This window comes from Malus domestica, chromosome 17 (assembly GCF_042453785.1).
Source record: "Malus domestica chromosome 17, GDT2T_hap1".
NCBI classification, from domain to species: domain Eukaryota; kingdom Viridiplantae; phylum Streptophyta; class Magnoliopsida; order Rosales; family Rosaceae; genus Malus; species Malus domestica.
In genome coordinates, this window is record NC_091677.1 from 34,315,733 (window position 1) to 34,337,801 (window position 22,069).

Consider the following 22,069-nt stretch of genomic DNA (forward strand, 5'->3'; position numbering starts at 1 on the left):
TGCGCCACTAGATATTGTATTTTTATCTGTTAAATAATGAGATTACATTTACACTTTTGAACTCTTTTGCGACATCAATCAATATTGTATATTTATTGGTTTGACAAAAAAAAATTGAACCTTCATCGAAAAAAGGCAAATAATTAACTTAGAAAAGGTAAATTATTTATGAATATCTGATTTTGATTTGATATCGATGTGAACCTCAACAAAATCTATTTATTCTAGAAATAAACCAAGATTTTCTTTTTTTTTCTCATTATTTTATTTGTTTGTAGTTTTCACATTTATAAAAATAAAAAATAAAAAAAAGGAAAAGAAAAAGGCTGGTATTTGGACGAGATTTGCATGCATATACATCAAAGCCAAGCCATTGAAACCGAAGAAGCCAAGCCCTGTGGGCCGACTACCGGTTAGGGTTGGTGAAAGACAAACAACAGCCGGTAATACCTACGGCCCAAGTACTAGATATTCTCACCAAACCCTGGATTAATCTTGTCCCTGGATTTGCTCACATCCAACGGCTGATCTTTTCGCAACCATTCTATGGTTAATGACCGACGAAGATAAAACAAATCGAAACGGAGGCGTCCGGTAAACCGGTGAGGTTGATTAAATAGTATAAATACGAATAAGAGGCATTTCGGACATTTGCAGTCGTTCGATCTTCTTCCGCTTTCTCTGCGTAAAGGGTGTGGTTCGAAAAGCACAGCCCCCTTCTTCTTCCCTCCAACTTCCTCCACTTCCAGATCCGCGCTTCAGAGGTACCATTTTAGCGCTTTTCTCTGTTGGGTTTTCGTTTTCCTTGTCCTTGCTGTTTGTGGTTTGATTATAATGTGAGCGGGCTGGTGGTTTGGGGGATTTTTAGGGGGACTTTATAAGTTTCGCTTTGGAAAAAAATGAAAGATCTGGCAGGTTTAACTTGAAGTGATTGTTTTTCGTTAGCATTTTCGCCTTGTGTTCTGTGATTTGACAAGTTAAATTCAAGTGTTTGGATTTTGTTTCAGTAAAATTTGCAGATCTGATAATTTGTAGTTTTATGGGATTACCATTTTTCCCTGTGGCTGCAAGTTTATGTATTCTGAAGATTTTTCTTAGACTGGTGTGACTTGTAATACTGTCCTTCTTAGTAGAGCCCTGCTAATGGTGGATATTTTAGTGAACTGCCCTTTTCTTGAAGATGAGCTTGACGTTGTCATTCACTGTATCTGTTTTGGAGTGCAGATTCCGTTGGGCTTTATATCTGATCTGATGTGTGATGCTTAACTGCTTTAGTGATATGTTTGTTCACTCTGTATTTGCTTTTCTGTGGGAATATTTACTTTTGTTAAATTCAAAAGTACAATTGATGTGGCATTCAGGTTTACGACAATTGCGAATTTAGTGATATACGAATTTTTTATCTTTATTCTTTCGTGTTGTTAGAGCTATGACTTCTCTTTGTTGCTTATATTACTTATATTGATATGGATGTGTCTTTGGTACACTGTTATCTTGTGTAGAGAATGGAGACTTTCCTATTCACATCTGAATCCGTGAACGAGGGTCACCCCGACAAGCTGTGCGACCAGATCTCTGATGCAGTGCTAGATGCCTGCCTTGCCCAGGACCCTGACAGCAAGGTCGCCTGTGAGACATGCACCAAGACCAACATGGTCATGGTGTTTGGAGAGATCACTACCAAGGCCAATGTTGACTATGAGAAGATTGTTCGTGACACTTGCCGCGCCATTGGATTTGTTTCTGATGACGTGGGTCTTGATGCCGATAACTGCAAGGTCCTGGTTAACATTGAGCAGCAGAGCCCAGATATTGCCCAGGGCGTTCATGGTCACTTTACCAAGCGACCTGAGGAGATTGGTGCTGGTGACCAGGGTCACATGTTTGGATATGCCACTGACGAAACCCCCGAATTGATGCCTCTTAGCCATGTGCTTTCCACCAAGCTTGGTGCTCGCCTCACTGAGGTCAGGAAGAATGGTACCTGCCCCTGGTTGAGACCCGACGGCAAGACCCAAGTTACCGTTGAGTACTACAAGGAAAATGGAGCTATGGTTCCAGTGCGTGTCCACACTGTTCTAATCTCCACCCAGCATGATGAGACTGTCACAAACGATGAGATTGCCGCTGACCTCAAGGAGCATGTCATTAAGCCTGTTGTCCCTGAGAAGTACCTTGATGAGAAGACAATTTTCCACCTTAACCCCTCAGGCCGCTTTGTGATTGGCGGTCCTCATGGTGATGCAGGTCTTACCGGACGCAAGATCATCATTGACACTTACGGTGGATGGGGGGCCCATGGTGGTGGTGCTTTCTCCGGAAAGGACCCTACCAAGGTCGACAGGAGTGGCGCCTACATTGTGAGGCAGGCTGCCAAGAGCATTGTAGCAAATGGGCTGGCTCGCAGGGCCATCGTGCAGGTGTCTTATGCCATTGGTGTGCCAGAGCCCTTGTCGGTTTTCGTTGACACATATGGAACTGGAAAGATCCCTGACAAGGAAATCCTTAAAATTGTGAAGGAGACCTTCGACTTCAGGCCTGGTATGATCACCATCAACCTCGATCTCAAGAGGGGTGGCGGTGGAAGGTTCTTGAAGACAGCTGCCTACGGACACTTTGGAAGGGACGACCCAGATTTCACCTGGGAGGTTGTGAAGCCCCTCAAGTGGGAGAAGCCTCAGTCTTGAGAGATGGATCAAATACCGCCCCTGCTGCCGAAGCTTTTGCATTAATTGGCACTGGATGAATAATTTGCGTGTTTTAATTGCTGCTCTTCTACAACTTGAAAAGGAAATTTCTAATGTTCTAATTTCATACTTTTTATTTTTAAGGTCTTTTTTCCTATTATTTGTTCGGCTTTCTGTTTTCTGTAATATGATATGTTCATCACCAATGTCCGTATAAAAAGAAATAGAATTTTGTCGAAGTTGTTTTTAGAGAAGAATTAACGCGTCAATGAAATAAAATTTCTAAATACAAATATTTTCTTCATAATGGAATTGAAATTGGAATGAATATGGAGAATAGAAAACTCAGAACTTTCAAGCCAGAGTTATTTTGTATTTAGATAAAAAAAATTCTAAATTTTATAGCTATTTATTATTTGTCTGCATCTACTAATCAATTTTCTTTTACCATGTTCCTTGTTAATTTTGAATATATTTTATTCATAACTTTCATATTTAATCATACAACAAATATATATATACATTACTTGCCGCATCATATGTTACACTAATATGGTAAAAATCAGAGTCTTCCAAAAATTCTTTTTATTTTATATCTACAAGTGATAGTAAGGAATTGAACTCAAAATCAGGATTTTGTGTAAAAAGCATACTGTCCTTGATCAATTAAGTTACAAACTCCTTTTAAAGTTTTTACCTTTTGAAGGGTTAAAGAGGTGGGAATGAAAAAAGAGTGCGCCAAATACTGACATAAGTTGATTGAAAACAAAAGTAACCGAGTAGTGCACATGAGATAACAAAACAACAAGTAAAATTCGATTGAAAGTACAAAACAACAAGTACAGTTCGAAAAATAACTGATTAAATTTTGACAGGGGAGAATATATCTCTGCATTATTGATGTAGGTCCTTGCTCGACTAATCAAATATCCCCATGAATCATGATCCGTCGTCACGCTAGATACTCACAGGTGCCAACAGCTGCCATCCAATCAAATATTACAATTGCATTAGTAATATGAAAGACTGAAACTCAATAATAATTATATAAATAAATAAAAGGAGAATTGGAGCAAAAGCGGCAGGGGGTTGGAGACGTACATGGATTCTGAGAAACGACTAAGCCAGTGCCATTGAAATGGCAGTCCCAAAAGTGCTTTCCGGTGGCCCTGAAAAACAGATTAATTCATGGCAATAGAAGCATGTGAGACGGCATTCTCTGGGCTGAAACAACCGCCACCTGGCTGAATCGGCCTGCAGTCTATTCCTGCTTGGCCGCAGCTATAATCAATGTTGTGCCGAAGCTTTTCAACATCTGCCGACGGTTTTGCAATGCACCATGTTAATGTTGCAGCTGCCCCACCGTTTCCGATATCCTAAGAAAACAATCAAAATCTTCACTTCCATTTCTTAAATCAAACAAATAAATCTCCTTGAAAAAAATTTGTATATATCATGCCCTTCCTATGATTGCAAACATCTTCAATTGCTTCCGTATATTCTGAATAATTTTTTTTTCTCAAATTGTGCTACGTTTTCTTCTAGATACAAGTGATTTTAGGGTTTATCGCCTTTTAGATTTTAGGGCTTCAATAAGATTGTTTTTAGATTTTAACCTAACCTGAATGGTTTTCAAAATCTAATATAAGTTTCTATTTTTAAAACTTACCATGTTTAAGTAATTATAGCACATTTATTATTTATAAACTTACTCTTTGAAATTCTTTACCCATCCATAATTAATGTTTTTTTTATTTTATGCTCTAATCATTTTAATAGATAAAAATTTATTCAAAATTACGTACAAGCCATCTACCGTATATCATTATTTTCTTTTTTGTCCTAGTTTTCTTTCTGGATCCATTGGAAGACCTATGTAATGACATAACATTTGGCAAGCACTTCATAGTATCCCCTCCTTTTTTATGGATAAGATGCGGTCCTTTTCCGGCTCAAAGAATGTCTTGTTAAAGAGTAAGATGTATCATTAAACGAATAAAGCCATGAACATTACCTGATCAGGTCAAAAAAAAAAAAAAAAAACCAAGATTAAAGTTTTGTAAAAACGATAGAGAAAAGAGAAGGTAAATATATTTAACTGCCCCATTTCCCTAAAATATGTTAGGAAATTTGGGCCAAAATCAACTTTTCTAGCTCTTGTAGCAAAAGCTAGTTTCACCTAAAAAGGCTTAAGCAGTGTCACCACATTTTAATGCAATTCCACGTCGAGTATATGCAACGCTGCAACAAGGCTATAATGTGGATTGCGGATGCATGCACTGATTGGGACAGAGAAGAGCAGATATTACAAGTACAATATAAACTTGTATAATGACTTTGAGCGCACCTGTGCAGCAGCAAAGCAAAGAAGAAGAGCTAAGCCCGTTGCGAACATTCCCAAAGGCCTCTTTGTCACCTCCATTTTCTCTCTCACTCTCAATTAGGTCGGTCGACGGCCGGTCGCTGCTGAGAAAGAGAGATAGCAAGCTCAGTTGATGCCCAAGTATGAGGAATACGCAGGAGTTTACATACTGACTGAGGAAAATGCTTCAGAGATGGGTATGATTTCAAATACCAAACATGCCCTTTAGTAATTAAGGGTATTTTATATTTCTGAAAGCAGGAGACGAAGTTCAGGAGGCCAAAATTGTCATTACCAGACGTACAATTATACATGCATGGGCAATAGTTAAAAAGTAGGAATCTGTGAACTGGGATTTGGTGGAAAAGTAGAGAAATTGAATAGTTTAATGGCATATCGACCAAAAAAAAGAAGAAGTTATATGGAATAAGGACATATGGTCGAGATGAGGAAGGCGCCTGCAAGTGCTAGCTGCATTGCTTTACTATTTTGTTGCATTTTTCATGCATATATGCACCCGTTTTCTCGAGGCATTGGCAATTTGGCAGTGCGTACGTGATTACACGTTGACAAACTATGCATCGTCATGCGTTGTGAGCTTAAGCCGGTTATGAGAAATTTTTAGTTGTGGCGGAAACACGGATGGTACGGCATGTGTTTTTATGTAAGTGGTGGGAAATTTTATTTTTTAAGTTAATAACTTTTGAACACACATATTCCACCATTTATATAACAATAGAAGGTGTATCACCCCGATATGACGGTCACACTGAAAAATTTCTCCAATTATGCCACCAAGCAAAAGCCACTGTTGGCATCTATAAAGCAAAAGAAAGATAATCTTCTATTTCAGAGCTTTTATTTTTTCGGTTTTGTGAAAAAATTGATATGTTCCATTTTTATTCTTTCTCACACAACAAAGAAAGAAATATGTTAAAGGTTTTAATCAACCGAAAATCGAAGGAATTGGTTTGGTAATAAAACGAATTAAAATTTGGAATACGGCTCAATTCTGATTCAAACTCTCATGTATGCATTTATTATGATCAACGACTATGTTTTAGCGTTGACATGAACGTTAAAAGTAAGATGTCTGTCACCTCATGTAATACCAGAATTGCATGAGAAAATGACTAATACGTCGTTAATAAGTAATAAAATAGCTCATGTATTAAAATAATAATAATCAATTGAATGTATGAGCCCAAAAGGAGAACATATTAAGACTTAAAGCATGGCCAAGTATGGAATAGAAAAGGTTACATGAAAACCAACCAATCAAAATAAAGGTTTGAATCCGACTCGTTCCTATTTGGTTAAAGACCTAGAAATTACGACGCAATTAGCAAGTTCGCGCGTTACAATTAAATCTTCGGAAAGCTCACACAACTTGAAGGAAAAGGAAATGAATGGGGACTAAGAAATTACAATGAATTTGTAGAGTACCTAACTAGAACTTGAATGAAAGGGGATTAATAATTATTTATTAATCTACGTACGTAACTTTGACGGGGAAGAAGCCACGCGAAAGTAAGCGATCCAAGTCGAAAACAAGGAAGGAAGGAGTCAATGGACTCCGTACCCAGTCAAGTTTGGCCAACACCAAATTTAAACATAATAAATATACATTCTTAAATTCTAAGATTACCTAAACAAAATATTCTAAAATACGAACTAATAATAATTACAAAGACTTCAACCTCCTTCCCTCTTTCGCTGGTGTCCTCTTATCCTGCGCACCCCTTCCAGCTTATCCTGCGCCGCGCTTCCTCCGCCGGATTTGGAGCTCTCAGATCTCTCTCTCTCTCTCTCTCTCTCTCTCTCTACACACACACTGACAGACACCCCACACAAGATTAGTCTCTTGTAATTAGTTTACAACAACAGCAAGCAGCACCGGCGTCTCCTTTTTTTCTCTAATTTTTCATTCTTTCAGGTACGCTCTCTTGCGATCTCTCTGTTTTAAAGCTTTCTCATTTTCCGATTCTTTACTCGAATTCTCAGCTGCTGATATCGATCTACTCGTTTTTCACCTTTTTTAATTTTATGTGAAAAAATTACGAATTTTTGTTTTAGATGGCAATTTGTTTGATCTCCGTGTTCGATGGCTGAACTGAATTTGACTACTGATTACATAACACGTTCTGAAACTTGTATAATTACATTTTTACTAATTTTAGTTTTGTTTTTGTGTGGGTAAAGAATCATGGGCTGCTTCGGCTGTTGCGAAGACGATGGTATGCATAAAGCGAACGACCATGGAGGTCAATACACGGTGAAAAATCCGGCAGGTAATGATCCAATCCACTCTCTTATAGCTGAGGCCTTGTGTTGCATCTAGCCTCATACACTTCAACTAACTATTATTTTGTAGTGTTCCGTTTTTTGGAAAGTTTGTAAAGTTTACTTCATTTCTGCTTGTATCTGTTTGTTTCCGTCGCCAATTTTATCAATTTCGTACTGAGTTGAATCTCGTCACAGGAAATGAGGGAAGTCATCATGCTTCAGGAACGGCACCCAGAGGCGCTCAACCCGTAAGGGTCCAGCCTATCGAAGTTCCTACGATACCAATAGACGAACTAAAGGAGATTACGGAAGGCTTTGGGACCAGTGCTTTGATCGGAGAGGGTTCGTATGGAAGAGTATACTATGGGGTGCTTAAAAGTGGGCAGCATGCAGCAATCAAGAAGTTGGATGCCAGCAAACAACCTGATGAGGAATTTCTGGCGCAGGTTAGACAAGGGAACCTGTTTTTATTTTTGTTATTGCCGTGTTGTTGAAACAAGTTAAAATTCATTTCTAAATCGATGAATGACGGATACAGGTTTCTATGGTGTCAAGGCTGAAACACGACCATTTTGTTCAACTACTTGGTTACTGCGTTGATGGGGTTTCACGTGTTCTTGCCTATGAGTTTGCATCTAATGGATCTCTTCATGATATTCTACACGGTATGTAAGAGAGATAAAAGTGAACCTTAGGGGTACGATTGAGTTTAATGTTTCTATATAGCCGCGCAGTCTTTATTGATGCATTTTTTTGTGCAAGGCAATCAACAAAGTTGCTTTTTATTGTCTAATCTTAATTCTAGCGTAAGCAGTTTCTTTCATTGAGTGAGAATAGACTACTTGAGGGCTGTTTTTGCTGTTACTCTATAGTATTTGACCTGATTATTTTGCTAATGCAGGAAGGAAAGGTGTTAAAGGGGCACAGCCTGGTCCAGTTTTGTCGTGGGCGCAACGTGTGAAAATTGCCGTGGGTGCTGCAAAAGGGCTTGAGTATTTGCACGAAAAGGCTGATCCCCACATCATTCATCGCGACATCAAATCTAGCAATGTACTAATATTTGATGATGATGTTGCTAAGATTGCAGACTTTGATTTGTCCAATCAAGCTCCTGATAATGCAGCACGTCTCCACTCCACTCGTGTGCTAGGAACTTTTGGTTATCATGCCCCTGAGTAAGCTTTTAATAGTTCTTCAAAGATTTCATCTAGTAACGACGTACCGCATTTGCTCTATTCTAAACTTGAAATCAGAGTATGTTGTTCTTGATTGCTGAGGATCCTTTGTTGAAAGAATAAATACATGTTATTTTAAAATTACCAACCTAAGTTTTAAAGGCTAGACAATAACCTACCTAATTTACTAAATACTGCATCCTGAAAGTTTGGTATCAGGGTGCATGTCATGATCCCCAATATTCAGTAATTTTATTTGTGGTTTGCAGATATGCAATGACTGGACAGTTGAATGCCAAGAGTGATGTTTACAGTTTTGGTGTTGTCCTGCTTGAGCTTTTGACTGGACGAAAACCTGTTGATCATACATTGCCACGGGGGCAGCAGAGTCTAGTAACATGGGTACTGTATCTGTGCTCTTTATGCATAGCACGTGCCATCTGTTTTTTGAATTGTAGAGATAAGAATATGTTCTCGTTCTTGTTATTATTTTGAATTGTAGAGATAAGAATATGTTCTCATTCTTGTTATTATTATTTCTTTGGGGGGCCAAGTGAACTGATTTTTAAAGTATTTGGACTGTGTTAGGCTACACCAAAGCTTAGTGAAGACAAAGTTAGGCAGTGCATTGATTCAAGACTAGGAGGAGAGTACCCACCAAAGGCGGTTGCAAAGGTAATAACTAGATCATGTACATACATAATACACACATGCACAAATATGCAATTCCGGTTATTTCTTGTTTCTATTGGCACGAGGGTAACTCCGCCTATGTCTTACATGGCCGGTCCCAAGCCCGGATAAAGGAGGAGGGGGAGGGCGTCAGGTAGTCGACAGCCGGCACTCCATGATCACGTCGAATCCTTATGAAAATGAATCCAGAACAAAATCGCGCTAAAGCTAGGGCGTCACCCGTAAGTGGCGCGCTGTGTGGCCCGAGCACAGTGATAAGTGAGCAAGGGTCGCTGTATCTCCATCGGCACCCGGATGCAGTGTTAAATGAGCAAGGGGGCCATAGAAACTTCTTTTCGAACGACTCCACTCAAAGTTGTTTGGGAGCATATGCTCCTATCAACTTTACCCGGGACACACAAAAGAAGTACTTTGATCCTATTAGACGGGGGAGGGTGAAGAAGCTAGGACAGAAGGGTAGAGTTCAAGAGAGCAAAATGCGTTTAGGAACGTGGAATATAGGAACCTTAACGGGAAAATCTATGGAAGTAGTGGAAGTTATGGTGAGGAGAAGGATAAATATTATGTGCCTACAAGAAACTAAGTGGGTTGGTAGTAAGGCAAAGGATCTAGAAAACTCAGGGTTTAAACTTTGGTATTCGGGCACAAATAGAACGAGAAACGGTGTTGGCATCATCGTGGACAAGACCTTGGTACAAGATGTTGTAGATGTCAAGAGGGTAGGAGATAGAATCATGGCAATCAAGATTGTAATAGGACAAGAACTTATCAATGTGATTAGTGCGTACGCACCTCAAGTAGGGTTGGATACGAGTTCGAAGGAGAAATTTTGGGAAGATCTTGGAGACTTGGTGCAAGGAATTGCTCAGACGGAGAAGTTATTTATAGGAGGAGATTTAAATGGACACGTGGGCAGGGAGACAGGCAACTATGGAGGTTTTCATGGTGGCCATGGTTTTGGGGAGAGAAACGAGGATGGGGAAGCTATCTTGGATTTTGCAATGGCATATGATCTCTTCTTAGCCAATACCTTCTTTAAGAAGAGAGAAGAACATGTGATCACCTACAAGAGTGGGTCGTCAAAAACACAAATAGATTTTCTTCTAATGAGGAAAGGGGATCGTATAACTTGTAAGGATTGCAAAGTTATACCAGGATAGAGCGTGGCTAATCAACATCGCTTGTTGGTGATGGATGTACATATCAAAAGAGTAAGACAAAAGAACAAGACTTGGAAGTGCCCAAGAACTAGATGGTGGAATCTAAAAGAAGAAAAACAAGCCATTTTCAAAGAGAAGGTAATCACCCAATGTGTATGGGATAGAGAGGGGGAAGCTAGCCAAATGTGGGATTCCATGGCTAGTTGTATCCGAAAAGTAGCAAAAGAGGTATTAGGAGAGTCCAAGGGCTTTGCCCCACATCAAAAGGAATCTTGGTGGTGGAATGAGGAGGTACAAACAAAGGTGAAGGCTAAGAAGGAATGTTGTAAAGCCTTATACAAGGAGAGGACCGATGAAAATGGTGAAAGGTATAGAAAAGCGAAGCAAGAGGCGAAGAAAGCTGTCAGAGAAGCTAAGTTAGCGGCTTACGACGATATGTATAAACGACTAGATACCAAAGAAGGAGAGTTGGATATCTATAAACTAGCTAGAGCAAGGGAAAAGAAGACAAGGGACCTAAACCAAGTGAGGTGCATCAAGGATGAGGATGGAAAGGTTCTTGCTACAGAGAACGCGGTTAAAGACAGATGGAGAGGTTATTTTCATAATCTTTTCAATGAAGGACATGAAAGGAGTGCTTCTTTAGGAGAGTTGAGTAACTCAGAAGAGTGTAGAAACTACTCCTTTTATCGTCGAATCCGGAAGGAAGAAGTGGTTGTAGCTTTGAAGAAGATGAAGCATAGAAAAGCAATAGGCCCAGACGATATACCAATCGAAGTGTGGAAAGTTTTGGGAGAGACAGGTATAACATGGCTCACTGACCTTTTCAATAGGATTTTGAAAACGAAGAATATGCCAAATGAGTGGCGAACGAGCACTTTGGTGCCTATCTACAAGAATAAGGGCGACGTACAAAATTGCATGAACTATAGGGTATTAAGCTAATGAGTCATACAATGAAGCTCTGGGAGAGAGTCATTGAGCATAGATTGAGGCAAGAGACACGGGTTTCGGACAACCAATTCGGGTTCATGCCAGGGCGCTCAACCATGGAGGCAATCTATCTCTTACGAAGATTGATGGAAAGATATAGAGATGGGAAAAAGGATTTACACATGGTCTTTATAGATTTGGAAAAAGCGTATGATAGGGTCCCAAGAGACATTCTTTGGAGGATTTTAGAGAAGAAAGGAGTACGAGTAGCATATATCCAAGCTATAAAGGATATGTATGAAGGAGCAAAGACCGCCGTAAGAACTCATGAAGGACAAACCGAAAGCTTTCCCATAACTGTAGGATTACATCAAGGCTCATCCTTAAGTCCTTACCTTTTTGCGTTGGTAATGGATGAGTTAACAGGACATATTCAAGATGATATTCCTTGGTGTATGCTTTTCGCAGACGATATAGTGTTGATAGATGAAACTCAGGAAGGGGTAAATGCAAAGCTTAACCTTTGGAGAGAAGTGTTGGAATCTAAAGGTCTTCGCCTCAGCCGATCAAAGACAGAATATATGGAGTGCAAGTTCAGTGCAAATGGAGGCCAAAACGAGTTAGGGGTGAGGATCGGAGATCAAGAAATACCAAAGAGCGACCGTTTTCGTTACCTAGGATCTATCTTGCAAAAGAACGGAGAATTAGATGGAGATCTCAACCATAGAATACAAGCTGGATGGATGAAGTGGAAGAGTGCATCCGGCGTGTTGTGTGACCGCCGTATGCCACTGAAGGTCAAGGGAAAATTTTATAGGACGGCAATAAGGCCGGCAATGCTGTATGGCACAGAATGTTGGGCGGTGAAACATCAACACGTACACAAAATGGGTGTAGCGGAGATGATGATGCTTCGTTGGATGTGTGGGCACACGAGAAAGGATAAGATTAGGAATGAGGATATCCGGGGTAAAGTAGGAGTAGCCGAAATTGAAGGAAAGATGAGAGAAAATCGGTTACGGTGGTTTGGACATGTGCAAAGAAGGCCTACTGACGCTCCGATTAGAAGATGCGACTATGGGACAGAGGTTCAGGGCCGAAGGGGTAGAGGAAGACCTAGGAAAACTTTGGAAGAGACTCTAAGAAAAGACTTAGCGTACTTGGATCTAACGAAGGACATGACACAGGATCGAGCACAATGGCGTTCTAAGATTCATATAGCCGATCCCACTCAGTGACTTGTATTTTCCAAGTCTCCAACCAAGAAGTTTTCCTCACTCGGGAAATTAAGGGAACACTACCCCAACCTACATGCTCCACTCAGAAAGCTTCAACATACAAGCTTCAACAAAAGAAAATTCAAAGAACTTAGCGAAGAAGGCTTTGGTGTATTTAACACAATACGTTGAAATGAAGGAAAACTTATTTATTGATATCCCCGATAAGCTACAAATATGTACATATACATGAGTCAAAATAAACACACAAGAGGGAGCCTTCACAAAGGTTGCTTAGGAGAAGTCTCAGCAGTCGGTAGAGCCCCAGAAAGAGAAGGCACCGGAGGGGGATCATTTGGAGCCTCAGTACTGGACAGAACCCTAGAAGGATGAGGCATCAGAGGTTGATCATTTGGAGCTTCATTACGCGGTACAGCCCCAGAAGACGAAGGCAATAAATGCCTTTGGAACAAACCCACAAATCTCTGATGATCAAGTAAAACCTGACCATCAGTTTCCTTCATCTGGTCAAGCTTCCTCTTCATGTTTGTAGCATAGTCATGTGCGAGCCGGTGCAACTGTTTATTCTCATGCTTGAGCCCTCTAATCTCCTGTTTGAGACTCATCACTTCAGCCACCAATGATTCAACTTGGCGGGTTCGAGCAAATAGGCGTTGTGCCATATTAGACACAGAACCTGCACACTGAACACTGAGAGCCAGCGAATCCTTAACAGCTAACTCATCAGACCGTTTGGAAAGTAGTCTGTTATCTTTGGGAGTGAGAAGGTTCCTGGCCACCACCGCAGCGGTCATATCATTCTTCATCACGGAATCCCCAACGGTAAGAGGACCAGTTGGGGAGACGAAGGATGGGCGCCATATGTTGTCTGGAGAAGGCGGGGCTGCCTCTTCAACAAGGTTCAAGTCAAAACGACGGTCGGAGGGGCCAGACATTTTCAAAGGTGTTGAAGAGAGAAGAGGTCGGACAAATCAAGATCTTAGAAGTGCAAGAATGAAGCTTCTACTGGTGGAGATTCAAGTGTGCTTTGGAACTTAATGCCAGCCCCTATAAAAATCTGCACTCGACGGAGCTTCAGAAATCAAAGAGGCGCCTGCTCAGAAATCGAAGAGGCGTTTGCTTTCTCAAAAGTTGGGCTGCTTAGAGATCACGATGGTTGATCTCAGAAATCGAAGAGCCGTTTGCTTTCTCAAAAGTTGGGCTGCTCAAAGACCACGAAGGCCGATCTCAGAAATCGAAGAGGCGCTCGCTTTCTCAAAAGCTGGGCTCCCTAGAGACCACGAGGGCCGATCTCAGAAATCGAAGAGGCACCTACTTTTCCAGCCTTGTCAGCACCTGTCACACGCACACTCAGCTTTGCGGAAATTATGGGCATTCTGTCAAAGACTTCTGGGGAAGTAGAAAACACATGAATCTTACTGTTCAATCACCCACTTCCCACACGCAACAATAGCTCATGGGTACCACAGATAACTTTGCCAAAGTTCTCTGCCAAAGTTGAGCACGTGAAGCTTGCAGCTCCCACTACATCGCTCTGACCAAGAAGGGTAAAAGAATAGCAAAGAAACAGCACTAACAAAGTTTAGACCCATAAATTTTGAAGGTCTAGCTACCATATTATTACCCACAAGGGTAAAGGAACAGTACCACTGCTGGATAATTGGAAAGTCCATGTATGTCAACCTCTGTGCTTCGTGGCAAGGTAGACTAGCAAACATGCCCAACCTTTACTCACATTCGAGAAAACACTCCCAATAAGATTGCTTGCTCCAAAATCGAAGAGGCACCGTCCTCCGAATCTAAAGAGCCAGACTCCCAACATGACTACTTTCTTAAAAATCGAAGAGAGGGTAAAGGAACAGTACCATTGCTGGATAATTGGAAAGTCCCTGTGTGTCAACCTCTGTGCTTCGTGGCAAGGTAGACTAGCAAACATGCCCAACCTTTACTCACATTCGAGAAAACACTCCCAACAAGATTGCTTGCTCCAAAATCGAAGAGGCACCGCCCTCCGAATCTCGAGAGCCACTCTCCCAACATGATTACTTTCTCAAAAATCGAAGAGACACTGCTCCCCGAATCTCGAGAGCCAGACCCCCAGCATGATTGCTTTCTCAAAAATCGGTGAGGCATCGTTCTCCGAATCAATCGAAGAGGCGCTCACTTTCTCAAAAGCTGGGCTGCTCAGAGACCACGAGGGCCGATCTCAGAAATCAAAGAGGCACCTACTTTTCTAGCCTTGTCAGCACCTGTCACACGCACACTCAGCTTTGCAGAAATTATGGGCATTCTGTCGAAGACTTCTGGTGAGGTAGAAAGCACATGAATCTTACTGTTCAATCACCCACTTCCCACACGCAACAATAACTCATGGGTACCACAGATCACTTTGCCAAAGTTCTCTGCCAAAGTTGAGCACGTGAAGCTTGCAGCTCCCACTACATCGCTCTGACCAAGAAAGGTAAAAGAATAGCAAAGAAACAGCACTAACAAAGTTTAGACCCATAAATTTTGAAGGTCTAGCTACCATATTATTACCCACAAGGGTAAAGGAACAGTACCACTGCTGGATAATTGGAAAGTCCCTGTGTGTCAATCTCTGTGCTTCGTGGCAAGGTAGACTAGCAAACATGCCCAACCTTTACTCACATTCGAGAAAACAGTCCCAACAAGATTGCTTGCTCCAAAATCGAAGAGGCACCGTCCTCCGAATCTCGAGAGCCAGACTCCCAACATGACTACTTTCTCAAAATCGAAGAGAGGGTAAAGGAACAGTACCATTGCTGGATAATTGGAAAGTCCCTATGTGTCAACCTTTGTGCTTCGTGGCAAGGTAGACTAGCAAACATGTCCAACCTTTACTCACATTCGAGACAACACTCCCAACAAGATTGCTTGCTCCAAAATCGAAGAGGCACCGCCCTCCGAATCTCGAGAGCCAGACTCCCAACATGATTACTTCCTCAAAAATCGAAGAGACACTGCTCTCCGAATCTCGAGAGTCAGACCCCCAACATGATTGCTTTCTCAAAAATCGAAGAGGCATCGTTCTCCGAATCTCGAGAGCCAGATACCACAGACCACTTTTTCAAAGTGCTCTGACAGAGTTAAAACATGTGAAACTGGCAGCTCCCACTACCGTGCTATGACCAAGCAGGGTAAAGGAATAGTATTACTACTTGTTGTTAGGGAGACTCCTATATATGTCGACCTCCATCCCCAACGGACAGGCAGACCTGCAAAAATGCTCAACCCTTCATCATATCTGAGAGGGCACTCCCAACAAAGCCTTTCGAAATATTCAGCTTTCTTTCCCCCCGATAATACCTCTGCAAACAAGCTATACTAGAGCAAGAATATCTCATATCATCAGGGTTAAAAGCAAGAGTATCCCATATCATGCTTTTTCCCTGTTTTTTCTTTTGGCCTTGTTTTTACCTGCAAGACAAGGAGAAAGAGAGCAATCAGTCAGCACTTGGAATCAAGCTTCCAGCCAGGAACTGACTGCCTGGAACCCCTTACCTGATTACTTACCTGGCATTGCTCTCGAGTACTCATCTTCAACATCTTATGTTTCCAGGGAAGATTCCGCATCTGCTTGAGGAACAGATAGGGCAAGTGCGAAGGATACAAGGAAGCATGTGGAGACAAGCGTAACAGCACACGTGCCGATACATCCATTACTCTGTCAAAAGCAAAAGTATCCCATATCAGCAGGGTGGAACGTACTCTAGATTTGATGGACTTGTTTTGACCCTCAAATTCTTCAGTCGGCCTTATACTCTGGAGGAAACCAGAAAACCCTCCAGCTCAGTTCAAGAATAAGCCTGTGGAAAGTTACTTCTTCAAAAGCAAAAGTATCTCATATCATCTCTTCTCATTTTTCTTCTCTTTATCCTTCATGCTGCTGCAAGATGGGGAGAAGGTGAACAATCAGTCGGAGCTCTGATTGCTTACCTTGTCTGTCACCTCTTTCAGCAGACCCCCTAGCTCGGCGACTTGGGGGACTCCTACTACATGGTTTGTATCGCGCTTGACCAAGCCTGAAACTACAAGTAAGCTTCAAGTGAAATTGATACATTACCTTGTGCATCTCCACCAGTTAAAGATACCACCCCTGGATGGAGGAAGAGTACTTCCAGAGAAGATGCCACATCTACCTATGAGACAGATAAGGCAAGTCAAGACGACACCACACTCCGATACTTAGAAGTTTCGTGATTACGAGATCATTCTCCCACAATATTTCCTAATGTCATTTGTACTAAATCATTCACTCGTACTCACTAAAGGAGAGCTTGAACCTATGTACTTGTGTAAACCCTTCACAATTAATGAGAACTCTTCTATTTCGTGGACGTAGCCAATCTGGGTGAACCACGTACATCTTGTGTTTGCTTTCCTATCTCTATCCATTTATATACTTATCCACACTAATGACCGGAGCAATCTAGCGAAGATCACAAAAAGTGACCGTTTTCGTTACCTATGATCTATCTTGCAAGAGAACGGAGAATTAGATGGAGATCTCAACCATAGAATACGAGCTGGATGGAAAGAGTGCATCCGGCGTGTTGTGTGACCGTCGTAGGCCACTGAAGCTCAAGGGAAAATTTTATAGGACGGCAATAAGGCCAGCGATGTTGTATGGCAGAGAATGTTGGGTGGTGAAGCATCAACACGTACACAAAATGGGTGTAGCGGAGATGAGGATGCTTCGTGGGATGTGTGGGCACACGAGAAAGGATAAGATTGGGAATGAGGATATCCGAGGTACAGTAGGAGTAGCCGAAATTGTAGGAAAGATGAGAGAAGATCGGCTCTGGTGATTTGGACATGTGCAAAGAAGGCCGACTGACGCTCCGGTTCGAAGATGTGACTACGGGACAGAGGTTCAGGGCCGAAGGGGTAGAGGAAGACCTAGGAAAACTTTGGAAGAGACTCTAAGAAAAGACTTAGAGTACTTGGATCTAACGGAGGACATGACACAAAACCGAGCGCAATGGCGTTCTAGGATTCATATAGCCGACCCCACTTAGTGGGAAAAGGCTTTGTTGTTGTTGTTTGTATTGGCACGAGGGTGGTGTTGCTGAACATCTATCTTTTCCATTTCTCCCCATACATTTGTGTGTCAGCATACCACAATATTACTAATACTGATTATGCGATCAAACATCTATAACTGAATGGTTTTTTCTGTCTTGATTATAGATGGCTGCAGTTGCTGCCCTGTGCGTGCAATATGAGGCCGATTTCCGCCCAAACATGAGCATTGTTGTCAAAGCCCTCCAACCCCTGTTAAATGCTCGGCATGGACCCGCCGGTGAATCACCAAACTTGTGAATCTCCCAATCTCCGTGTCTCTCTCTTTGCCTCTATAGGTGTGTCATGTGTGCATGTATGAGTAAATCAGCATGCAATTATTGTAACTAAGGCAGTGTGTTCAGAGGGTGGTGGTATATTGTTTGCACAATGTTCTATATGCTTCATTTTCTTCTTTTTTCCTCTTTTCGACAGTTGTGTACCATATTGCTTCATTATTTGCGGTGTATTTGATTTGTTCATAATGCAAGGGGGTATTTTTCTCTTAGCGGACGTTATCGTTTCTCATTTGATGCTTTCAGCAAATTTATACAAGTGAAAAGAGAGCTTCTATGTTGATCTGTGTGTCAGAAGAACATGTGTACTCAGTAAGGTGAGGGCATTTGGTCATAGCAACATCTCCGCCGCCTACGAGAGCCGAATCTGAAAAAGCTCATAACCTGTCACAGTCCGGACACAGGGTTGGTAGAAATTCTCGAACTTAGAATATGAGCTAAATTTAAAGTAAATAGCTATATAACACTTTACTTTTTATCTAAATCGTTCTAATCCTTTGTACTCTCTTGATTGTCTGATAACCTGCATAAACAATGGAGAGATGAACTTCAACAATTTAATAGGGACATAATCTTACCATACTAAATTGACATTATTTAATCAAGTATCATGGCATCATACAATCAAATATCAAATTATTATCGATAGCAATGCAGAGTGCAATTAGTGACTGATCTAAGATTTTAAACTCGGAAGTCTCAATAATAAAAAAAATAAAAAAAATTTAGACAAAAACAACTGAAAAGTTAAATGATAATACATTTTCATTCATAAATCATACTCAAAATAACCTTACAAGCTACAAATCCTAATAAAGTCGTCCATGACAAAATTTCATAGTCTAAAAATGTTTTGAAGCTACATGAATTTACAAGATCATTTGGAAGGAGCTATTAGCTTGAGATTTTTTGGAGCATTTTCCAACACAAAGGCCTTTATTTGCTCATCATGATCCACAAGGAATTGTAAGAGCTCTAAATAGCTCTCCCCCTATGATTCGAAGTATTCCTTTCATCATGGCCACAAAAAAGAAAGCCTTGTCACAACAAGAACTTAGTGCAATATATTGATGCATTCAAGCAAAGATGATAGTTCATACACTCTTCTTCCAATTGTTTGATCACAATTGCTTTAATATGTGTCTTTTGATTCATTAGATAATTAGTCGTTTCTCTAGCTGTATTGTGGACGCTACAATAGGACCAACATGTTTGTCAAAACATCTTCTTGCATTCTTCCAATTCTTGAAGCCTATCAATAGGACCAACGTGTTTTGGGCCAAATCATTTAAAAAAAAAAAATTCTTTTCTTCTTCACGGTCGTCTTCTCTGTGAAGACGCCACTGCTGAGCTTGAACACAAATCCAAAGGACCAGCTTTCGACTTCAAGAGGTCCTTGGGAAATTTCAATCAAGGATTTCAGATCACCAAGGGGTCCTGGGACCACCTAGGTCCCTCTATAGACCCACCACTAAGTGCAATGCAAATTCTTCATCTATATTTGTTAATTTGTATAACTAAACACCCAGGTCACGCACGTTCCATTCTGTGCTTATATTATTTGACCATGAGTGACTAATTATACGAACTAACCCCCGTACCATTTGTTAGTTATCTTGCCTAACTCTTTGTTGCCAGTCCCGGATTATCCAATAAAAACCATTTGCGCTTTCAAGCTGATTTGAGATATGATACTAACCAAAAGTTAAACTTAACTACACAAGAATTTATGACCGGGTCATGACATAACTGCAAGCTCAAGCTTGGCTCTGATATTTTTTTCAAGCTCGTGTTCGGCTCGTTTGTAAACTAGACATGAGCTTTTGATTTTCATTAAAACAAGTTTGAACTTATGTTTAGTTCGACTTAGGGGGTGTAGTCAACTTAGGATTTGAAAGGATTTTAATAGATTTTTTTTAAGTGATGGATTTCATAGGATTATGAGACTTCTACAAAATCCATATAGATTTTGGAATACTTGAGAAGATTTATATAACATATTTCTGTAGATTTTGATAGATTTTACAGCGTTGAATCTTGATCGTCAAATAAATCAAATGGTGATAAATGTATTTAAGTCATGAATCCACCAAAATAAAGCTGAAATAAAAAATCAAGATTATCACGTAAACCCAACTACTTAAAAGTCTCCAGCCGCACCCCTTTCCAATCCTATTTCCTCCCCCACTTAATTATTCTCTCTTTTCCGTTCCAGCTAACCTCTCTCCTCCAATCCTTTTTTTATTTGTCAATACTCCTCTAATCTTTTTTTTCGCGACTTTCTTTTACTCCTCTTCATTCACAACCCAATTCCAATTCCCCTTCTCTGCCATGAAGAAAAAAATTGCACAAAATTGCAAAAAGAATTGTAGAAAAATTGCAATGATAAAAGAAAAAATTGCAGAGATGAAGGAAGAAGATAAAGTGTGAGAGGAAGAGGGAGAGGTTCTTGGGTTTGAAATCCCAAGGTGTGAGGTAGGATTATATTTTATCTTAGTTATATATAGGGGTGAAAAAAAATTCTCAAAAATTCCAAACCAAACCGAAAAATCCTAAACCGAAACTATCTTGAATTTTGATAATCCCATACCAAAAAATACCAAAATATTCGGTATGAGATTGGTTTCCAGATTTCATTTTTTCAGTATTCCCGAAATTCTGAAGTTTTGAGACCTTCTTTTGCTTTTGGTTTTGGTTCCTACTTTCCAGCACTACATTTGCAAAGAAAAAATTAAATAAAAAGAAGCCCTTCGGTCCCACTAGCAAAGGCACAAAAATAAAATAAAATGGAAAAGGCATGTGATGGTGATGCCTTGTCTGTTTGGGAGAAAAGCACAAAGCTTTTGTTTTGGTTTTGATTCTTGAGGCAGTGAGAGAAGCAGTCTTCGTGTTGCGAAGCAGAGATAGGAAGAAGCTCTCGCGTCTCTGGCCTCGACCCATTTCCCTCTCTATCCTCTTTGAAGCTCTCTCGTCTCTGGGTTATGAATCCTCAGCACTGCGCATGCACGATTTATAACCCACAACAAATAATTCCATTTCATGATCACTGAAGTTCGAGAGAAAAAGATTGGATTTTTGCATGTGGGTTCTGAAGGATTTGTGCAGAAACGGCATAAGAAGATGTGATTGTGGAGAGGAGTGGGTGTGGCCGTGTGGGATTGGGAGCGAGGTGGACTCGAAGTCGCCGCCATGGTCGTTGCTTACTGAGAATGGTGGAGGAGAAGGGTATTAAGATCTCTCAGGAGGCTTGTGAAGAAGCCAAGAGAGTTGATTCTCTTGATGCGGAAGCCGTGGAGATTGCTGGTGGTGGCGGCGTCTCGAACCGTACCGAAAAACCGAAAAACATTCGGGAATACTGAAATTCGGGAAAGTCGAAATTTCGGATTGGTTTCGGTTGCTGAAATCTCATCCCGAATCTTTGCGGTTCGGTATTTGGTATATTGTTTTCGGTTCAGTATCCCATACCGAGCCATCCTAGTTATATATACTTATTGCTCTTAAATCTCACAAAATCCACAACTTAATGAAATTCTACAAAATCTTTAAATTTTCAATATACCTAGATTTGGATGGACATTAAAATTGATTATTAAAATCTTGATTGACTACACTCTGATTTGCATGGATTCTAAAAATCCTTTAAAATCCTTTGGTTGACTACATTAGAAATTTTAAATCTTTTAAAATTCTTCTAAATTCGAGTTTGACTACACCTCTTAATTTTCAATAAAACCTAATAAAACAAGTATTTCCTAAAAAAGAAAAGAAAAGAAACATACATATAAATACATTTATTGTTGGAAAATAAATACGTGTTGCAGTCATATTTAGAAGATGAATGTGATTGTGTAAATCCTGGTGTATCTAGGGATATCTTTGAATATTCCCTTTAGTAGTTAATATCTTATTATAGTTGTAATTCTAAAAGGGTAGGGATGTAACATATCCCACCACTATAAATAAAGAAATAATGGGGTGATATAACACACATATCACAATTAAATCTCTATCTACTCGCTCTTATTGCCGTCAACCTTCCCTCTCTATTCTCTTAGAATAGTTTAGTCAAATAGGCCTACAACATACTGAAAATTGTAATGAAGAGAAGAAAGTAGCTTTGAAAAAGTTAAAAAAAAAATAAAGGATACGAAAAAAGG

The 22,069-nt window shown here is 40.5% G+C and overlaps 2 protein-coding genes and 1 long non-coding RNA gene across 3 annotated transcripts; 2 read left to right on the forward strand and 1 right to left on the reverse strand.

The window, feature by feature from the left end:
• Positions 1 to 623: 623 nt before the first annotated feature.
• LOC103426242 (S-adenosylmethionine synthase 1) lies at positions 624 to 2,926 on the forward strand. The gene is made up of 2 exons (XM_008364336.4): positions 624 to 764; positions 1,503 to 2,926. Exon 2 carries the CDS (start codon positions 1,506 to 1,508, stop codon positions 2,685 to 2,687), a length of 1,182 nt encoding a protein of 393 aa, XP_008362558.1. The 5' UTR covers positions 624 to 764; positions 1,503 to 1,505; the 3' UTR covers positions 2,688 to 2,926.
• A 507-nt stretch (positions 2,927 to 3,433) lies between these two features.
• Positions 3,434 to 5,173, reverse strand: LOC139193541 (uncharacterized). Its single transcript, XR_011577744.1, has 3 exons — positions 5,035 to 5,173; positions 3,789 to 4,063; positions 3,434 to 3,668 (listed from the first exon to the last, which is right to left on the reverse strand). It is a non-coding gene; the product is annotated as an uncharacterized lncRNA (long non-coding RNA).
• Positions 5,174 to 6,559: 1,386 nt separating this feature from the next.
• Positions 6,560 to 18,124, forward strand: LOC103417473 (pto-interacting protein 1). Its single transcript, XM_008355659.4, has 8 exons — positions 6,560 to 6,985; positions 7,252 to 7,340; positions 7,531 to 7,781; positions 7,874 to 8,000; positions 8,237 to 8,510; positions 8,780 to 8,912; positions 9,099 to 9,185; positions 17,746 to 18,124. The coding sequence occupies exons 2-8, from the start codon at positions 7,256 to 7,258 to the stop codon at positions 17,875 to 17,877; spliced, it is 1,089 nt and encodes a 362-aa protein (XP_008353881.1). The 5' UTR covers positions 6,560 to 6,985; positions 7,252 to 7,255; the 3' UTR covers positions 17,878 to 18,124.
• The last annotated feature ends 3,945 nt before the right edge of the window (positions 18,125 to 22,069 follow it).

Bases quoted from the DNA above. Each gene is read 5' to 3' on its own strand.
- LOC103426242 (XM_008364336.4), top strand. From the start codon at position 1,506: ATGGAGACTTTCCTATTCACATCTGAATCCGTGAACGAGGGTCACCCC.
- LOC103417473 (XM_008355659.4), top strand. From the start codon at position 7,256: ATGGGCTGCTTCGGCTGTTGCGAAGACGATGGTATGCATAAAGCGAAC. The intron at 7,341-7,530 runs GTAATGATCCAA...ATCTCGTCACAG, and splicing joins CACGGTGAAAAATCCGGCAG to GAAATGAGGGAAGTCATCAT. The intron at 8,001-8,236 runs GTATGTAAGAGA...TTGCTAATGCAG, and splicing joins TCTTCATGATATTCTACACG to GAAGGAAAGGTGTTAAAGGG.